General features: G+C 36.5%; 1 protein-coding gene across 5 annotated transcripts in view; it reads left to right on the top strand.

Moving 5' to 3' along the window:
• slc4a11 (solute carrier family 4 member 11) overlaps positions 1-17,526 on the top strand; it is a 212,185-nt gene that overhangs the window by 71,493 nt on the left and 123,166 nt on the right. For all 5 annotated transcript variants that reach the window (XM_038304653.1, XM_038304656.1, XM_038304658.1 and 2 more), the window contains one exon: positions 10,368-10,484. In XM_038304653.1, coding sequence (XP_038160581.1) covers positions 10,368-10,484 — 117 coding nt within the window. The remainder of the gene's footprint in view (positions 1-10,367; positions 10,485-17,526) is intronic.

Raw genomic sequence — 17,526 nt, 5'->3', positions numbered from 1 at the left:
CTTATCAGACAAACTCACCTCTTGGCGCTTGTTCTTTATACACGATTCATGCTTTTTATTAACTCATCACAGTGAGGGAGGTTAGCATCACAGGCCACTAGTCCATATTCTGTATTCACACATAAATGTTTTGTTTAGGTCATATGAAATAGGGACATGGAAATGATAAAACACCCTGCAAACTTAAAACAAAGCTTTCTTTGGGCTTGCAATATGGGATGGGTTAAAATACGGTAATTTAGTAAAAACATTTAAACAGAACATGCTGAATTATACTACAACATTTTCCTTTAATCCCAAGGTTCCTGCTGTTTAGCTGTAGCTGCTTTCACACAAGGTGATTTGAAAGTCAGAGTCCAGTCGCCAGTCCAGAGGCTGGAGGGATGCAGTTAAGGCAACAACACAGCTAGGTTCAACTAATGTCATGTGCTGAGGGATCATCCTCAAGCAGACAAAGTAAATAAACTGAAATTGGGGCCTTTTCGCTGATCAGGTCAACAGATAAAGAGCACAAGTATAAGATTGTTCTCATTGCATCACGGCGATCACTGGATGATATTTGGAAGCCCAGTATTTACTGTAAGATTTGATTTAAGGGTCTGCTGTGTCAGGAGGAGATGACTCACATAAAAAGGCTGCAGGGGAAGTCCTCTGATATTATACATCAGACAAAACACCTGAACATGCAAGACCTTGATGTAACAACTTAAAAATCTCAGTTTTTAGAACAGTTGTCTTATTTTTTTTTTTCTGCATCTTGTGTTAAAGTTTAACTACTTTCCTCTGCCTAAATCAGTTAGAAAATATCTTTGTTTTATGTGTTGACATTAAAACACATTTTATAAAGACATCTTGCTAAAGAGAAATGCAAAAGGATTAATACTCCTTTGACCTTTTCTGACTGCTCCAAAAAAAAGCTACTGTAAAAGCCATTTTTGAGATGTTAATGTGAAATCTTTTCAGAAAAGATACCTTAAGAACTACAACAGGAAGTCTAAGTTATACTGTGCATCTTCTGGCCTTGTTCAGAGACACATTTTTTCCTTTTTCAGTTGAAAAAGGGATCTAGCTTAGTCAGGCCTACAAGAGTGCATCTGTGAGTATCAATTTTCAAGAGCTGACATAAATTACCCTGGATTTCTTTTGATCTAAACCAGACATTACAAGCTCAAATACCATGAACCACATCCAGCTTAAGTCAGAGTTAAATCAGGCATGTAAAATCATTTTATAGAAACATTTAGATTATTTTCTACTATTAGTAACAAGTTTAACAACTTAAAGGCAGAAGGCACAATTCCAGCATTTATAAAGATGTTTGCCCCTTCTGGTGACAATTTGAAATTACATCTTGCATTAGAGAACAGGAGAAGCCCCTCAGCCTGCTGCTGCAACTATACAGGTGTCTATAGAGGTGTCATTTCAGAGGAAAGTCTTTTATAATGAGGTCATTTTATATTTAATGTAGCCTCTTTCCTTTTTACCTGAAAGAGGACAAAACTTTGTTTCATAGCAGAGATCTGAGCTCCCTTTAATTATTGAAAACTGCACCAATATTTACTCTGGTTTTATTCCGTCGCCGATCAGCAGTGGTGTTAAAAGTACACACATTTCTTAAGTAGAAGTATAGCTACTGCAGCTTAAAAACACTCTGGTAAAATTTGAAGTATCAACTTCACCTCTATACTCAAGTAAAAGTGAAAAAGTATGTGCTCCAAAAACTACTTAAAGTATAAAAGTATAAAGTGACCTTTTTAAAAAAAGCCAGATGGCACCATGTGAATTGAAAGCTCAATTTCTCGAATTTTTCGAAAAATTATTTGAGATAGGCCCAAGGATGAGGGAGATCTTGTTGGTCTCCGTCTCCATCTCCCGATACGCTCTCGCCTGTGTCCCTCCTTTCAGACATTTCAACATCTTTTTCTTAATCCGACATTGTAGCATGGCAAAGACAATTCACGTTTACAGTTTGAAGAACACCTGCTTGCTTCTGAGGATTTCCTTTAGCTAACCAATGAGTGTTTGCGTTCTATGATTCATCCAATTCCACTAGTTTTCACTAGATATGGATGGCGCACATGTGAAATATTTATAAACATAAAATCAAAGCCAAGAGTAACAAGAAACGTTTGTTTTAAAAATTTAAGGAACATAAAGTACACCTGTGTGAAAATGTAATAAGTAAATATGTCATAAGTAGGAAGAAAAATAAGTAATGGAGTAAAGTATAGATACCTTTAAAAGTGTACTTAAGTACAGTAACAAAGTATTTCTACTTCATATATGACATCTCTGCTAGTAAGACTCCAATTTGGCCCTTTAAGTCTCACTAGAGTCTGGTGATCTGAAACCTTGTGGCTATGGTGCCTCAAGTGGCTCTCTGGACCCTCTACAGTGGCTCTTTACAGTGGCTTAATGATGATGAAGAACCAACTAATGGTTTAGTATAGTAACCGCATTCAGTTTTAGTTGGTTTTTAAATATTTGAAATTAATTTTACAACAGATAAAGTGCTAACAGCATTAAAATAACCAGAAGTAGGTTTTAATATATGTATTTTTTTTCTTGGCATTAGCTTGGAAACTGTTTTTTTATTTATTTAATTATTATCCAATAGGAAGAAAATCCATGCACTTTAAGTCGAGGACCACACTTTAATTGGGACCGTGTTTCTGCTTATGGCCTTTATCAAGGTCATTTTAAAGTCACCACATACAGTAGTTTGAGTTTAAATAAAAGGTGTAATTCAGAAAAAAAAAATCATATATGCATACATACTGTACAACTGACCAATCAGCATAAAGGGATGTTACTTCTGTTTATAATTACAATACCTGTAAAAACAGCAGATATTTCACAAAAATAATAGTGTTTTATTACCAGGTGATGTAATATTAGGTTTCTAAACGAATTTTATTTAGTTGGACTCAGGGCTAAATGGATCTTTGATTTTTAAAGGTTGCAGATCCCTTCAAGTCAGGGAGTCTGTGATGGGTTTAAGGTAAAATGTGGCTGGTCTTTTATTGCTATTTTTGAAAACAGTCACCCAAGTATTTTTACTAATGCGTCAATTGATGAGTTTGACCTAGTGTGTGTCAAAGCCAGAGGAAAGCTAATTTTACACATCAGGCAATTGAAAGGGCTTGGAAAGAAAATAAAACATTTTAAACTTGACTAGTACACCTTTATCTTTAGTTGACTGTTTTGTATTGGGCATAGTGAGGTATACAGGATGAATGCCATGTTTAGCACAAATCATAAGCTTGCAACACCAAACTACACAAGGAGGTAGAAAGTAGAGCGCTGCAGATTTTTCAAAGCCTCTTTGTGTCGTCCAAGAGCAACAGCCATTTCTTTCCAGGAGTTTCTCCACAAGCTGTTGAATGTGTTGCTAGTTAGAGGTTAAAAATCAAGTTGTCTCTGGAAGATGTCTACATTTGCAACCCCTCGGCACGTTTTTTCCCCACGTTGAGCTGTCCTTGTAGTTACAAATTTTCTCTTGAAATTCTGTCAGCACGAAAGCCACGTGGAGGGGCATGATTTGAAATTGAGGACTTCTGACACGTCAAGCATTATTCAGCCTTTTTAGTAATCAGAACCCAGTAGAACAGAAGTTAACCTGTCAATTCCAAAGTTGGCGAAAACATTTATTTAATTAAGGAAACTGATACTAAATGGTAAATGGCCTTTGCTTTAAGTGAGAAGACTTGAACAGAACACTTTACATTACACAGTCAATTACCCACGTGGCTATTTACATTGTAGCCACAGTTGCCCTAGGGCTTACTGAGAGCAGCAAGTCTGTTGTACACTGGTGCCAAAGGCCCCTCTGACTACCATCAGTAGGCAATGTGGGTAAGCTGTCCTGCCCAAGGACACAATGATACTGAAAGCTATAGCTAGGGTTTGAACTGACAAACTTGCGGTTGCAGCATAAACTCGTGCATCTAGCACTACATATTAGCTGCTGTAGAATCAGCTGTGTACACCCTGGACTGGTCGCCAGTCTTTTGCAGAGCAACACAGGGACACACAAAGACACACAACCATGCACACTCACAACTAAGGACAATTTAGAGAATCCAATTAACCTAACAGTCGGAGTATCCGGAGATATCCCACGCATGCACAGGGAGAACATTAGAACTCCATACAAAAAGACCCCAGGCCAGGGATCTAACCCAGAGCCTTCTTAATGCAAGGCAGCAGCGCCACCCACTGCTCCCCCGTGTAGTCCTGTGTGTTAACTGGTTTTAAAATAACTTAAATTAATAATTTGAAATTGGTTGGGTCCATTACATTCTCACTAAATACACACTTGTACACAAAACTGCTTTGCCTCCAGTGATACAAGATGCACCGTTTTTAGACACTAGAACATATTGTTAGCATGATAAATGTGGCTGCCATTCATGTTATAATTAAAAGTTGCCTACTGAATATTAATTTTTCTTTTGTTCTGACATTCAAGCATACAGTACACACCCCAGATTTATTTACACTGACATTGTTATATTAGGGCCAGGAGAATAGATTAATAGACTGAGAATAGAACGTCAGACTCATCCCTTATCTTTCATTAGCATTTTGCCCAAAAAAGGTGGTTTTTACAGCGTTTTACAGTTTGTATGGCTGCAAACTAGCCATAAGCAGCAACTTTTGGCTAACGTTTGTCTGGAAATGGTTTATGTTTACGTCACGTGACAGTGAGCAAAAACCTCTGCAGAAGGAATAATTTAGCTCTTTTTGGAAAACAATAACACTGCTGTACACTACTGTGCATTTAAAAAAAATATCCTGGAGTTCAATTTCAATCATATGAATTTCTTGTCTAGTTCTTGTCTCTTCTGCCCCAAACCACAATGTGACAAACGATGGCAAACCAAGTTACCTCTGCTCTATTCCCAAATGCAAATGTTGAAGATAAGTTGGAAGAGAGATTGATTATTTCATCTAATATTTTGTTTGATAAATTTAAAAAGAATTGTTTTTAATAAGCTAACATTTCTAAATAAAGTTATTTAGAAAATAAATATCCTCTATTGTGAATTTGTAATGAATTATGAATGTTCAAAACATGTTCAAGATTACACTATACAGTGCCTACATATACGTATTATGAAAATGTTCAATCCTATATAGAAATGTAGGCATTTTTTGTGAAGTTTTCATTTTAATTACTGCTTTAATTGGGTTATTTACAGAAACTGTTTTTATAATTATTTTACCAATATTTTTAATTGTTTCAGCTCTTGCGATGAGTTGCTTAGTTTGCACAAGGTTTAAACCATGTTGCACTGACCAAATACAATCACAGAGGGTATATCAAAATAATTTTTTTTTTTTTGACGTTTGTTGACCTATAAATGAGCACGATCGGTTTTTCTCAACAAACTCCACTGGAGATGCAACTGTGAAGCCGAAGTGGCAAAGCAGACTGGACTTCTTTAGGAAGCCTAAGTTCTTTGGTGTTTGCAGCAAGATGCTGCATATCTTCCTTCAGTCTGTTGTGTGTTTGTGTGTGATCTCTTCTGGCATCACCTGTCAGTGAGGGCGAGGTTTGTAGAGGACCAAAATGCAGAGACAAAGGGAGAAATGGTTTCTTGCCGATTTAATGATGAGGTTGGTGGAAACACAAGCATAAATAGAAAAATAACTATATCCAGGGGATACAGGAACCAAAACAGAAGGTACAAAACTTTAAGAGGGAATGAAGAGAATCCAGCAAACATTACTGTAGAGTAGGAGTATTTATGCCAAACAGAACAATGAATCGAGTAATCAGCTGATTGGGAGCATGTGTGGACACAATTATCTAGAGAGGGGGCTAGGGGACAAAAGAGAGTAACCACAAAATACAAACGTACTTAAATATAGCTAGAAAATAACTTGGTTCCATTTCCATTTAGTGTCATCGAACACAGAATGACATAAATATAAGTTTAATTGAAAACCCAAAGTGAAAACTTGAACAGAACCAAAAATCCAGATCAACAGATCATTGCATCATCTGCTGGGGTGACAGCATCAGAAAAAAATACTTAAAGAATCTAAACAAGCTAATGCAAAAGAAACTCCTCTGGATTCTCTGCAAATGATTTCACTAAAAGAATTCTTCAGTGAAGAACATGGACAACAAATAGGAATAAGATTGTTAAACAGCAACAGACTGTCTTCTTTTAGAGGCTTCTTCAGAGCCTGTGCTATACAGACCACTATAGAAGAACCTTTCTCCCTACAGCTACAAAAACTGGTTAAAAAAACCCTATGTGTCGCCTCAATATTTAATTTCCCTCAGGGATTAATAAAGTACTTTTGCATCAAATGGAATAAAATTTAGACCTCAGATCTGAAGCGTCCAATTGTAAGTCTGGGCATATGTTCAGAATTATTGTCTGTTGGGAGAGGAGCCTCCTCCTGAGTCTCTTGTAGTTGGCTCAATTTATCTTCCCTTCAACTCCAATCATTTTCTTTGTGTTTTGTGTTGGTCCTTGGCAGTAAGTAATTTAGCATTTTAATCTCAAAACATATGTCATCACAACCTTTGTGGTGTTAATTACATTTAGCATCTGTGCTTTGATAAATTTTGCTCATAATAAGAAAAACTCGAATCTTTAGTGAAGCAGGAAAGTGTAGTTTAAAACAAACCTCGCTCTAAATTCAGAAACACAGAGAGGACAAAATGCCAGAGAAATCTAGACCTAATCAGGCTCTAAATCTTGGTGTAGTGATGGACTCAGACCTGAACCATCAGGCTCAAAAAGTCAGTAAGCAATTCAGCCTTCTATAACCTGAAGAACATCTCGAGGGTTAAAGGACAAATTACATAAGAGTGGCTTTGCTGTTTTCTTTCAGAATATACTTTGATAAAAAAAATTAAATGCCTTCTTCATATTTTCCTTACTCTATTTCCACCCCCCCCCCCCAGAATTTATATTTTATTATTTTTTTTAAATTAGTTTCTCAGATTGTGTTTTACAAATTGCATTATTTTCAAGTTGCATTTCACAGATCACATTTTCTCCACTTCAAACCCAGTACTAACACTCACTCCTGATGCTTGCAATGACCAATAAGAAGGCTGCTAACATCCACGCAGAGCAATTGAAATTAGTCTTTCCTCTCCAATCAAGATGAAAGCCCATCCTCAGCAGTGAGAAGAATGTGATCGGGAACATTTAATTTGAAAAGAATTAAATTCATAAAACTTAATCTAAAAAACAGAAAATATAAAATCGGAAACAATCTTTAAAACACTCAAGGGCGTAGGAATATGTTTACAATTGGGGGGGACACATGTCGGAAATCTGAGATTCGTAAATATTCAACAGAAACATATCTTAAGTACGCTACTTTAAAAAAAGGCTATTTAATCTTTTACTTTATTCCTTTATAAATGTGTTTGCAAAAATAATGCATTTAAAATGTACATAATGCAATTGTTCATAAGATGTGAGCATATCACCAAACAAAATGACTGGAGTCTTTTATTAAGCAAAGGGAGATGTCTTTCAAGGGCTTCAGCCCTTGGCATATTTAGTGTCCGCATACGCACTAGAAAATCAAAACAATTCAGTAGGCCACACAAGTGCAAAGTTTGATATGTTTTATTTTGTCAAACCTGCAATAATGGTCAAAAATGAATTTATATAGGTTGACTGACAGAGGGAGCTGACAGTGTGTTGAAGAATTATGGACAGGGCGCTTTGAAGCATCTGGTTCAAAAACGCATTATCAACCTTTGGTAGAAATCCATCCATCCTTCCATTTTCTGTACACCCTGTCCCTTAGTGGGGTCAGGAGGTGCTGGTGCGCCAGCGTGTCCCGACCTTTGGTAGAAATGGCGTCTTTAATTCCAATTTGCAGTACAGAACAGAGAAAACTACAGAGTTGTCAATGTTGTGTTAATCTGTTTATAGTCTAAAAAGAGGAGCCAGCAGTTTATTTGAGGAAATAAAGGTGCAGAAGTTAATTAGTTGGTTAATTAGTGGTTGCACAACCAATGCGACCGCCGCTGCTAAGAATTAAAATTAATTCTCCCTGTGGTTAACTAACGATCAGGAGCGCGGCAGGTATAACATCTGTCCATTTCGGCGAATCAAAACCATGCAAAAAATAAAAAATCCTCGTAAAACGCACGCCCAGACCAGGCTAATTTCAACACAAGTTGTGTTAGGTGACAGCCTTTCAGCCTTTTAGTTGGTGGTGGCAATGTACTGAAATGAGATATTAAAAAAAATATATAAAAAAAAACATTTTGGCTAATGTGGCAAACGTCTAGAGAAAGTTAGCAGTTAAATATTGGATGAGTGATCACACCAAGACTACGGAAGAGGATTAGGGCCACTGGAAAAAAAAAAAAGTTAAGTGATTTTTACATTTTATTTCAGTTTAATACGGGAAAAAAGTCAGAATTCTGACTTTTATTTTCAGAATTAAGACTTTTTTTCTCAGAATTCTGACTTTAATCTCAGAATTCTGACTTTTATTTTCAGAATTCAGACTTTTTTTCTCAGAATTTTGGATCTTAATGTAGATAGGCACCATGAAGGCAGAGATGTGGAGCTCTCAGCTTCACTGACAAAGATGTGAGTTGTTTGAGATGGCCAGTGACACATTGGTGGAAAATTACAGAATTAGGCAACTTTTTACGTGCCTGAGGGGTCCCCTCATTAATGGAGGAGCAGAAGGTCATTAAAACAAGAGAGCTAGTCTCTAAAATAGACATGGCTATGGCTTGATGCTAACATGTTTGTTGTTAAACATACTTTTGTTATATTACATTTGTGTTGTGTTTTCCAAATAGTGTAGAAAATTAATGGTGGGTTTATAATGTTTACCTTTTATGAGCAGGACAGGAAGCAGAGAAGTGTAGCATTACCTCCAACTAGTTAAACTCATAATTATGAAGTTATTCAACAAATTCCTCAAGTAAAAAAGTGCAACTTTTATTTTTTATTTATTTATTTTTTACCAGATTTGTGGATTAATTTCAAAATTATGTATTCCTTCCAAATTTCCAAATCTGAAGAATTTTTTAAACCAATATCTACATTATTTAACATTTAGTTTATGTTTTAGCAGTACTTCCTGTTATATTTCTTTATACGTATATTTTACATTTTCTTCCACAGCAAGCTCAGCAGATTTGAAATTGTGTGCTTGTGTAAACACAAGTAGTCAATCTTTACTCTAAACATATATTCTGGTTATTTTTTAGGTAGACCTTCTTGTTTTTATATATCTGTATAGTCCCCCCTCCCCCCACCAAAAAAAACTGTAAACTGATTAGAAATATTAATCATCTCTCAGATTTCTGAGAAAAAAGTCAGAATTCTGAGATTAAAGTCAGAAATCTGGGAAAAAAAGTCAGAAAAAAAAGTCAGAATTCTGAGATTAAAGTCAAAAATCTGGGAAAAAAAGTCAGAAAAAAAGTCAGAATTCTGAGATTAAAGTCAGAAATCTGGGAAAAAAAGTCAGAAAAAAAAGTCAGAATTCTGAGAAAAGTCAGAATTCTGACTTTTCCCCCAATGTTAAACTAAAAAAACATTTAAAAATCAGTTAACGTTTTTCAGTGGCCCTAATCCTCTTCCTACAAGACTAAGATGCCTAAACCAAAAAGATTCAGTTTCTATATATGAAAGTGAACTGACAACAAGACGTTATAAATAAGCAATATTCATAGCAGCATTCCCGACAGACCATTTTACCTCATTAACAAGTTTCTGACTTTCTGTATGGCTGTTTCCCTCTGAGTGCTCAAACACTCAACAGTTCACAGAGGGGAGGGGGAGTACAGTGACGTAACGCTATGCTGCGCCTTCAAAATAAAAGCACGATAGTTAAAAAATTGTCAAAATCTAATATTTTGCGGTACAATTTTTGGGGGGGACATATCCACCTGGCTTTTATATTGGGGGGGACATGTCCCCCCCGTCCCCCCCGCTTCCTACGCCGCTGAAAACACTTAACTTTAAAAATATATAATGTGTATTGAAAAAAATTACAACAAAATATGAAATGCATAAAAAATATTATTTTGGAAAAATAATATATATGAGAAAACTGGCTGCTAGTATTTTTATGTGAGGAGAACTTGAAGAGAAGCTATTGAACAAAAAATGTTACTGGAGAACAGGGACAGCAGGTAACAGCAGGATCTTTAATTCCAGTCTCAGAGCAAAAGAAACATTTTCAAATGTAGACTATAACAACCTTTAAAGTTTTTTGTTTTTTTTATAATGATATCTGTAGTTTGTTGGAATGTTTTGTTGTATTTGCCTGTTTTTCTGGTAATAAGAACCAAAATGTCAGTGTGATAGAAGCCTGGCTTGGTAACCAGAAATCCTGTGCTGTTGCGTCCCCAGAGCAGCGGGAGGTGGAGCAAGAGGAGGGCAGCGAGTGCCGAGAGGAAGGACAGGACTTACCGATCGCCTGTGGAGAAGACATCCACCTCTATGACAACCAGATCAGCCCTGGGCCAGGTCAGTCCTGCAATATCTTACCTGCAGTAGATCTTCATTTAGTAGAAATCCAGCTTAGTTGGGTTTCAGAAAATCAAAGCAAAGGCTTCTCTTAAAGGGGACAGCATGCATAGCAGACTTCTACGGTTTTAAAACAACTTTGAAAGAACAAACTATAAATTTATGCAATGACTATTTTATTAACAAATTTGACAAACTGCGTTAGTCATCTTTACATAGGCTAATGGTTATTTATGCAGGGAATGGAATCATCCTGTGTTTAGAAACCTTTCAGGTCAAAGTAATTGTCATATAAAAGTAAAGCAGTACATTAGGCAAAAATATGATGGGGTTTAAGAAAATGTGGATGGATAAGCATGGATAAGGTTAAATAATTTACCTTTAGTACAAATAGGAATGTTTTTGGGCGTTTTTTTTTTTTGGGGTGGGGGGGCTGCTTCCTGAAATTTTAAAGAAAAGTCTCGATGTACAAGTGTGTTTAGGCCTGGCTAGTGGAGCGGGATCTTTTCTAAAAATAATTCATAACTTTAGCTCACTAAAAGTGTCCTGGTTCTACTGATTTTCATTCGCTGACTCTGTCAAAATATGCATATAGGTGTCCAGGTGGTGGTGTTGTTTCTGTTAAACTTTTTACGGGTTTGCCTCCTTCTTAAGCCACAGGTGCTCTGAGGAAGGGTCGCTTCCGTTATCACTGGGAAGTAGGGCTGGGCGATATAGAAAAAAAGCTTATCGATAAAAAAAAATGCATATTGATCGATATCGATAATTATTGAAAAGATTTGAAACCATATTTTATGTGCAGCTCTGCCTGGACATTTTATGATGTTACTAAATGATTTAATTTTAATAAAGAACACAAACACAGAATTTGAATTAAATCTTTATTTAAGCAACTTTTTTAACCATAACAGAATTGTTTTAAATAAAAATAACTTAAGAGACCTGAGTTATGTTATTAAATACTTACAAACAATAAACTAAAGTGACCAGAAAAGTGACCAAAATAAATATAACAACTAAATAAATGGACACCCACCCACGGTGTGCCTGGGTCCGCGATTGCGATTGGTTGGGAGGAAGTAGTGACTAGCATAAACCTACATGATAAGCTACAATGAGAAGGAAGGAAAACTGCGTTTTTTTATCGAACTTTTATCGACTCTCTTTTTTTTCTATTGCGCCACACGTCTATCGATTAATATATATCGTTATTGAATTATCGCCCAGCCCTACTGGGAAGCATTACAGATCAAAAAATGTTAGCAGAATGCATTGAAAATTCACTTTTGTATTCATGATGTTTATTTGGTAAGTGCCATTTAGATTACTTGGGCCTAAGTCAAGATACACAGCAGACTTAATAACTGGTTTCTACTAGAGATAGACCGATACATCGGCCAGATGATGTTTTTGGCTAAATTTTTCTTTTTTTCATAATGGGCCGATGCATTCAGCAGCTATATTGTTTTGACTTATTATTGTATAATAATGTATATTAAGTTTTCTTTTTGTTTGAATCAAGATCTGCACAACAATGGTTACCATTGACATTTCTAACATGTAAATAAAGAAACAATAAGCACTATCAGCAAAATTATCAGCATCAGCCTCTCTAGTTTTCATGGCCTTTGCGACAGGATTGGATTATTGTCCAGATCTAGAGCCTCTTTTAGCTGTGGTTATGGTTATAAACTGATAACTGATTTTCTCACATTCTGCTTTGATATAGAGTGCATGATTCCTAATTTTATGGGCTGGTTGCCCAGGTCCTAAAGAAGCAAAACAGCCACCATCATCATTCTACCACTATCGTATATTGTGTTCTAGACTGACTGTGTCGTTAAAAATGTCTATCAGTCTCTTTCTTATTCTGGAAAGATAAACATCGATCAATGCTGATTAAATTCACAATTAATATGTTCAAAAATACTTAGTTAATCCAAAATCAATCTCAAACACTGAAGTCCAGGAACCTTACTGTAAATTGGTGTTGTTGCTTTTTCCGACCGCCATTAACTTTGATTCCCCTCTTGCATTTGGTTTTATATTTTCAGATTTGAGGATTTTCAATTAATTAATCAGTTTTTTTTAAATGTGTATATATATATATATATATATATATATATATTACGGTGGCCTGGAAGTGCAAACTAACAATACAAAATCTGAAACACTTTTACAAATCTTGAAACAAATTTACATTTCAGAAAACAAATTTACAACAAACGAAACACTTTTACAAATCTCGAAACAAATTTACATTTCAGAAAACAAATTTACAACAAACGAAACACTTTTACAAATCATAAAACAAATTTACATTTCAGAAAACAAATTTACAACAAACGAAACACTTTTACAAATCATAAAACAAATTTACATTTCAGAAAACAAATTTACAACTGACAAAATCTTACGGAAAGGGAGGGACTGTCTTCGAAGCTTACCCGGAAGTGATAACCGGAGCGTTCATGATGACCCAAGATGGAAGCGAATTGAGTTGCGTTTTGCCCGTTCTGCGGCACTCATGTGAGCAGTTTAACGCGGTTTTGTTTTTCCTGCGGTCGGTCCTTGGAGTTTTTAAATGGTACCGAACAGACGGAAGAACCGGTCTTGTGCGAAATTCTGCTTCCCCGTGAAAATCTGTTCCCCCTGTGTCGGGAGCGCGCGTTGCAGCCAGAGAGGCGGATCTGCCCATTCTCAAGGCGCTCCTGATCATTTTTCAGGAAAAACAGCTCATATAATCATCTCAACTTTGTAACATCCAACTGTCAACTTTGTAACATCTGTCAACTTTTCCCCATGTTATTGGGAGAATGGATTATATCAGGCAGCTCAAACAGCTGAAATAATCTGTTCCCCCCCTTTAATTTTTAAAAATAAAGAGTAAATATGACAAAATCCACAGGATTTGTTCTCGGTGGTGAGAGGAATAAGCACAGTTAAAGACTTGCAGGTAAATCAATTTCTTCCCCTTTTATGGAGGGGGAACAGATTATTTCAGGCAGCTGAAACATCCATTCTCTCCTCTCCTCCTCCCATATCTTTGGGAAAAAAAGAGCAACTGTTTCCAATTTCTCTAAAATTGATATGTGTGATGTGGTATACTATAAATGTCCTTAATCCAGTAATCTGTCATATTTTACATTAGAAGGTGATTAACCAGAAATTCTTCTCATCTTCGCAGGACATCTTAATCTGTGTGCCCTGCTATCAGCCAGTTTCCATCCTCTTATATCAGCAATGAAAAATTAAAAATACACTACGTGTTGTTGTGTTCGGTGACTGACGTTTATTTTTGTCAGGCTGAAGGGACAAAAGTTGGAGAAATACCGATTCTCTTGGCGTTTAAAAAACAACACAAAACAGTGTAAGAGGGCCTCATTAATGTATTTATTTTACAATTTTTTAAAAAGAGCAACCGAATAAAATGGATGTTACAAAGTTGAGATGATTATATGAGCTGTTTTTCCTGAAAAATGATCAGGAGCGCCTTGAGAATGGGCAGATCCGCCTCTCTGGCTGCAACGCGCGCTCCCGACACAGGGGAAACAGATTTTCACGGGGAAACAGAATTTCGCACAAGACCGGTTATTCCGTCTGTTCGGTACCATTTAAAAACTCCAAGGACCGACCGCAGGAAAAACAAAACCGCGTTAAACTGCTCACATGAGTGCCGCAGAACGGGCAAAACGCAACTCAATTCGCTTCCATCTTGGGTCATCATGAACGCTCCGGTTATCACTTCCGGGTAAGCTTCGAAGACAGTCCCTCCCTTTCCGTAAGATTTTGTCAGTTGTAAATTTGTTTTCTGAAATGTAAATTTGTTTTATGATTTGTAAAAGTGTTTCGTTTGTTGTAAATTTGTTTTCTGAAATGTAAATTTGTTTCGAGATTTGTAAAAGTGTTTCGTTTGTAAATTTGTTTTCTGAAATGTAAATTTGTTTCGAGATTTGTAAAAGTGTTTCGTTTGTTGTAAATTTGTTTTCTGAAATGTAAATTTGTTTCAAGATTTGTAAATTTGTTTCGAGATTTGTAAAAGTGTTTCGTTTGTTGTAAATTTGTTTTCTGAAATGTAAATTTGTTTCAAGATTTGTAAATTTGTTTCGAGATTTGTAAAAGTGTTTCGTTTGTTGTAAATTTGTTTTCTGAAATGTAAATTTGTTTCAAGATTTGTAAAAGTGTTTCAGATTTTGTATTGTTGGTTTGCACTTCCAGGCCACCGTAATATATATATATATATATATATATATATATATATATATATATATATATATATATATATATATATATATATATTCTACATAAATCAGGTTTGGCAGTAGAAGCAGCTTCTTGGCTAATTCATAATTTAACAGGGGTGGAGATTGCCTCATCAAATTGAGCCTGGTTCTCTTGGAAAGTCTTTTCCCTTGATTAATGAAATCATCACGTTTAGTAACATCCATTTTATTTGCTCACGTTATTTTGACCTGATATTAACAGTTGTTTAATTTTTAAAAACTTCAGTTCCTTTAGCCTCAAATGTCAGTTTGTTTACTCTAGGCTCTATTAACCTCATTGCAATTGACAGTTATGGCCCCCAAGCGTGAATCTTATATATGCTGCAGTATTTGTTAAGCTAGTTAAGAATTTTAATTAAAAGTAAAATTAGTCTTAATCTGTGCATTAAACACAGACAATAAGTGAACACTAGTAGAATGTCTCCAGTGGTTTTCTCCAGTTCTTCTAACAGGTAATGAGTTGTTTCAGCTTAGGGGGAAAAAAAAGAAAAATCTCCACTGCAGGTGCAACATGTTTGTCATGCCCAGCAGAGTCTGCTTGTAGATTTTTAGGGCATTATTCACTGGCGGCACAGCTGAATGCTGATTAGTGTGTTTTGTTTTTGGTTTCTAAATATCCCCCTTGCTGTTTGCATACCTGGTTCTACTTCAATGTTTTTGTTTCCACCTATCAATCTATTTCGCTGTTCTGCATTAATGACTGAATCCTGAAATTTATTCTCTGTATCAAATATGAGTTTAGGTTTAAACTGAACATTTGTTTTAGTTTTTTTTTTTTTTCTTAAAAAAGTCTTGATTGGTAAACTAGGAGTGAAAATTAAGTCTAATTTGAGGCCCATCTGTCTGTTTCCACCCTCACTGCTAGGAAAAATGTCTTTGTCCAAGTGCTTTCAAGTTTTGTTCAAATGTAGGAAATCTTTGAGGAATTTTTGTTTATTTCTAGCTGTATACATTAATAACCTAGGAGCTCAAATTATTGATGAGCCATAAAATATCACTGAAGAAGGGAAGATGTAAAAAAGCTTTTTCTATGGAAATATTCTTAAAAGTTTGATTTAAACATCTGCCAAAGCTCCTTTGTTAAATATTTTCTCAGTAAACAAAGGATAATAATCAAATGATATAAGATTTCTTCAAATTTAACAACAAAATGCAGATTCAGAGTTGACGGGATCTGTGCATCATTTATTTTTATTTTTTTCCATTAAAAAATAAAAGGACAATACAGGAGAAAACTTTTTTATGTTAAAATTTTGTTTTATAACGGACTCTATAACCCACACGAGTTGCTCAGGTAGTTCGCTCATCTAGGCTGGCACATCAATGCAAGCTGTGGCAAGAAGGTGTGCTGTGTCTGTCAACGTAGTGGCATAAAGCTTCAGGCGCTACAAGGAGACAGGCTGGTACACCAGAAGATGTGGAGGAGGCCATAAGAGGGCAACAACCCAGCAGCAGGGCCGCTACCTCTGCCTTTGTGAAAAGAGGAACAGGAGGGGCACTGCCAGATCCCTGTAAAAGATCTCCACCAAGCCACAAGTTTGCAGGTGTCCGTACAAGGGGTTAGAAACTGACTCCATGACGATGGTACGAGGGCCCGACCTCCACTGATGTGGGTTGTACTCACAGTCCAACACCATGTAGGATACTTGGCATTTGCCAGAGAACAGGATTGGCAAATTTGACTCTGACACCCTGTGCTCTTCACAGATACAAGCAGGTTCACACTGGACCCATGTGACAGACATCAGTCTGGACAAACCCTGGAGAGTGATCAGCTGCCTACAACATCCTTCAGCCATGACCCACTACCGGTACGGTATTGGGTAATGCAGGGTGGCGGGTCTGATTTATTTGGAGATTAGATCCTCAGACCCCTTCTGCGACCATATGCCGGCGCGGTTCACTCTGGGTTCCTCCAAAGGCAGGACAATGCTAGACCTCATGTGGCTGGAATGTGTCAGTTGTTCCTGTGAGATGAAGCCATTGAAGCTATGGACTGACCCTCCCGTTCCCCAGATCTAAATGTGATTGAGTATATCTGAGACACCATGTCTCAATCCATCTACCAGCATCACCTTGCACCACAGACTGTCCAGTAGGAGGCGTATGCTTTAATCCAGGTCTCGGTGGCAATCCCTCAGGAGACATTTCGCCACCTCATCAGGAGCATGACATGGCGTTGTAGTGAGGTCATACAGGCACATGATGGCTACATGCAATACCGAGCCTAATTTTGACCTGTTTTAAAGACATTACTTTAAAGTTGGTTCAGCTTGTAGTGTGTTTTTCCACTTTCCTTTGATGGCTTTTGTAGGATTTTGTTGTCACACATTCCACTTTGTACAGAACAAAGTATTCAATAAGAATTTCATTCATTCAGATCAATTATCATACAGTGGTTAATGAGGAAGCCATAGAAACTATTGAATGTTGTTTTCAGAATTTAGAAAAGTTTAAAGAGACAAATACCTTTTCAAGACATTGCATAGTTGAGGAGGTCGTGTCTAGATTGCAGTGTATATTCAATCCCAGGCAGCAAGGCATCTTCTGTTTATTCACCTTATTAACACAGTGCTGACACATTATAAAAGTTGCTGGTTACAAAACTAGTTTATGTGGGGATTTATAAACGTGAATGGGTGCTAGATTTTACAGAAAGTCCTTCCACATACACAGAAATAAATATTTTTAGAGGAGGTCATGTTGGAGTGTAAAAGTAGACTTTGAGAGGACTGAGGGAGTACTGAAATCCAATAGAG

The sequence above is a fragment of the Cyprinodon tularosa genome, unplaced genomic scaffold, assembly GCF_016077235.1.
Source record: "Cyprinodon tularosa strain WSP-4 unplaced genomic scaffold, ASM1607723v1 ctg54, whole genome shotgun sequence".
In the NCBI taxonomy this organism is placed as follows: Eukaryota; Metazoa; Chordata; class Actinopteri; order Cyprinodontiformes; family Cyprinodontidae; genus Cyprinodon; species Cyprinodon tularosa.
The sequence above is the reverse complement of the archived record's forward strand: the minus strand, read 5'-3'. Positions and strand labels throughout refer to the sequence as shown.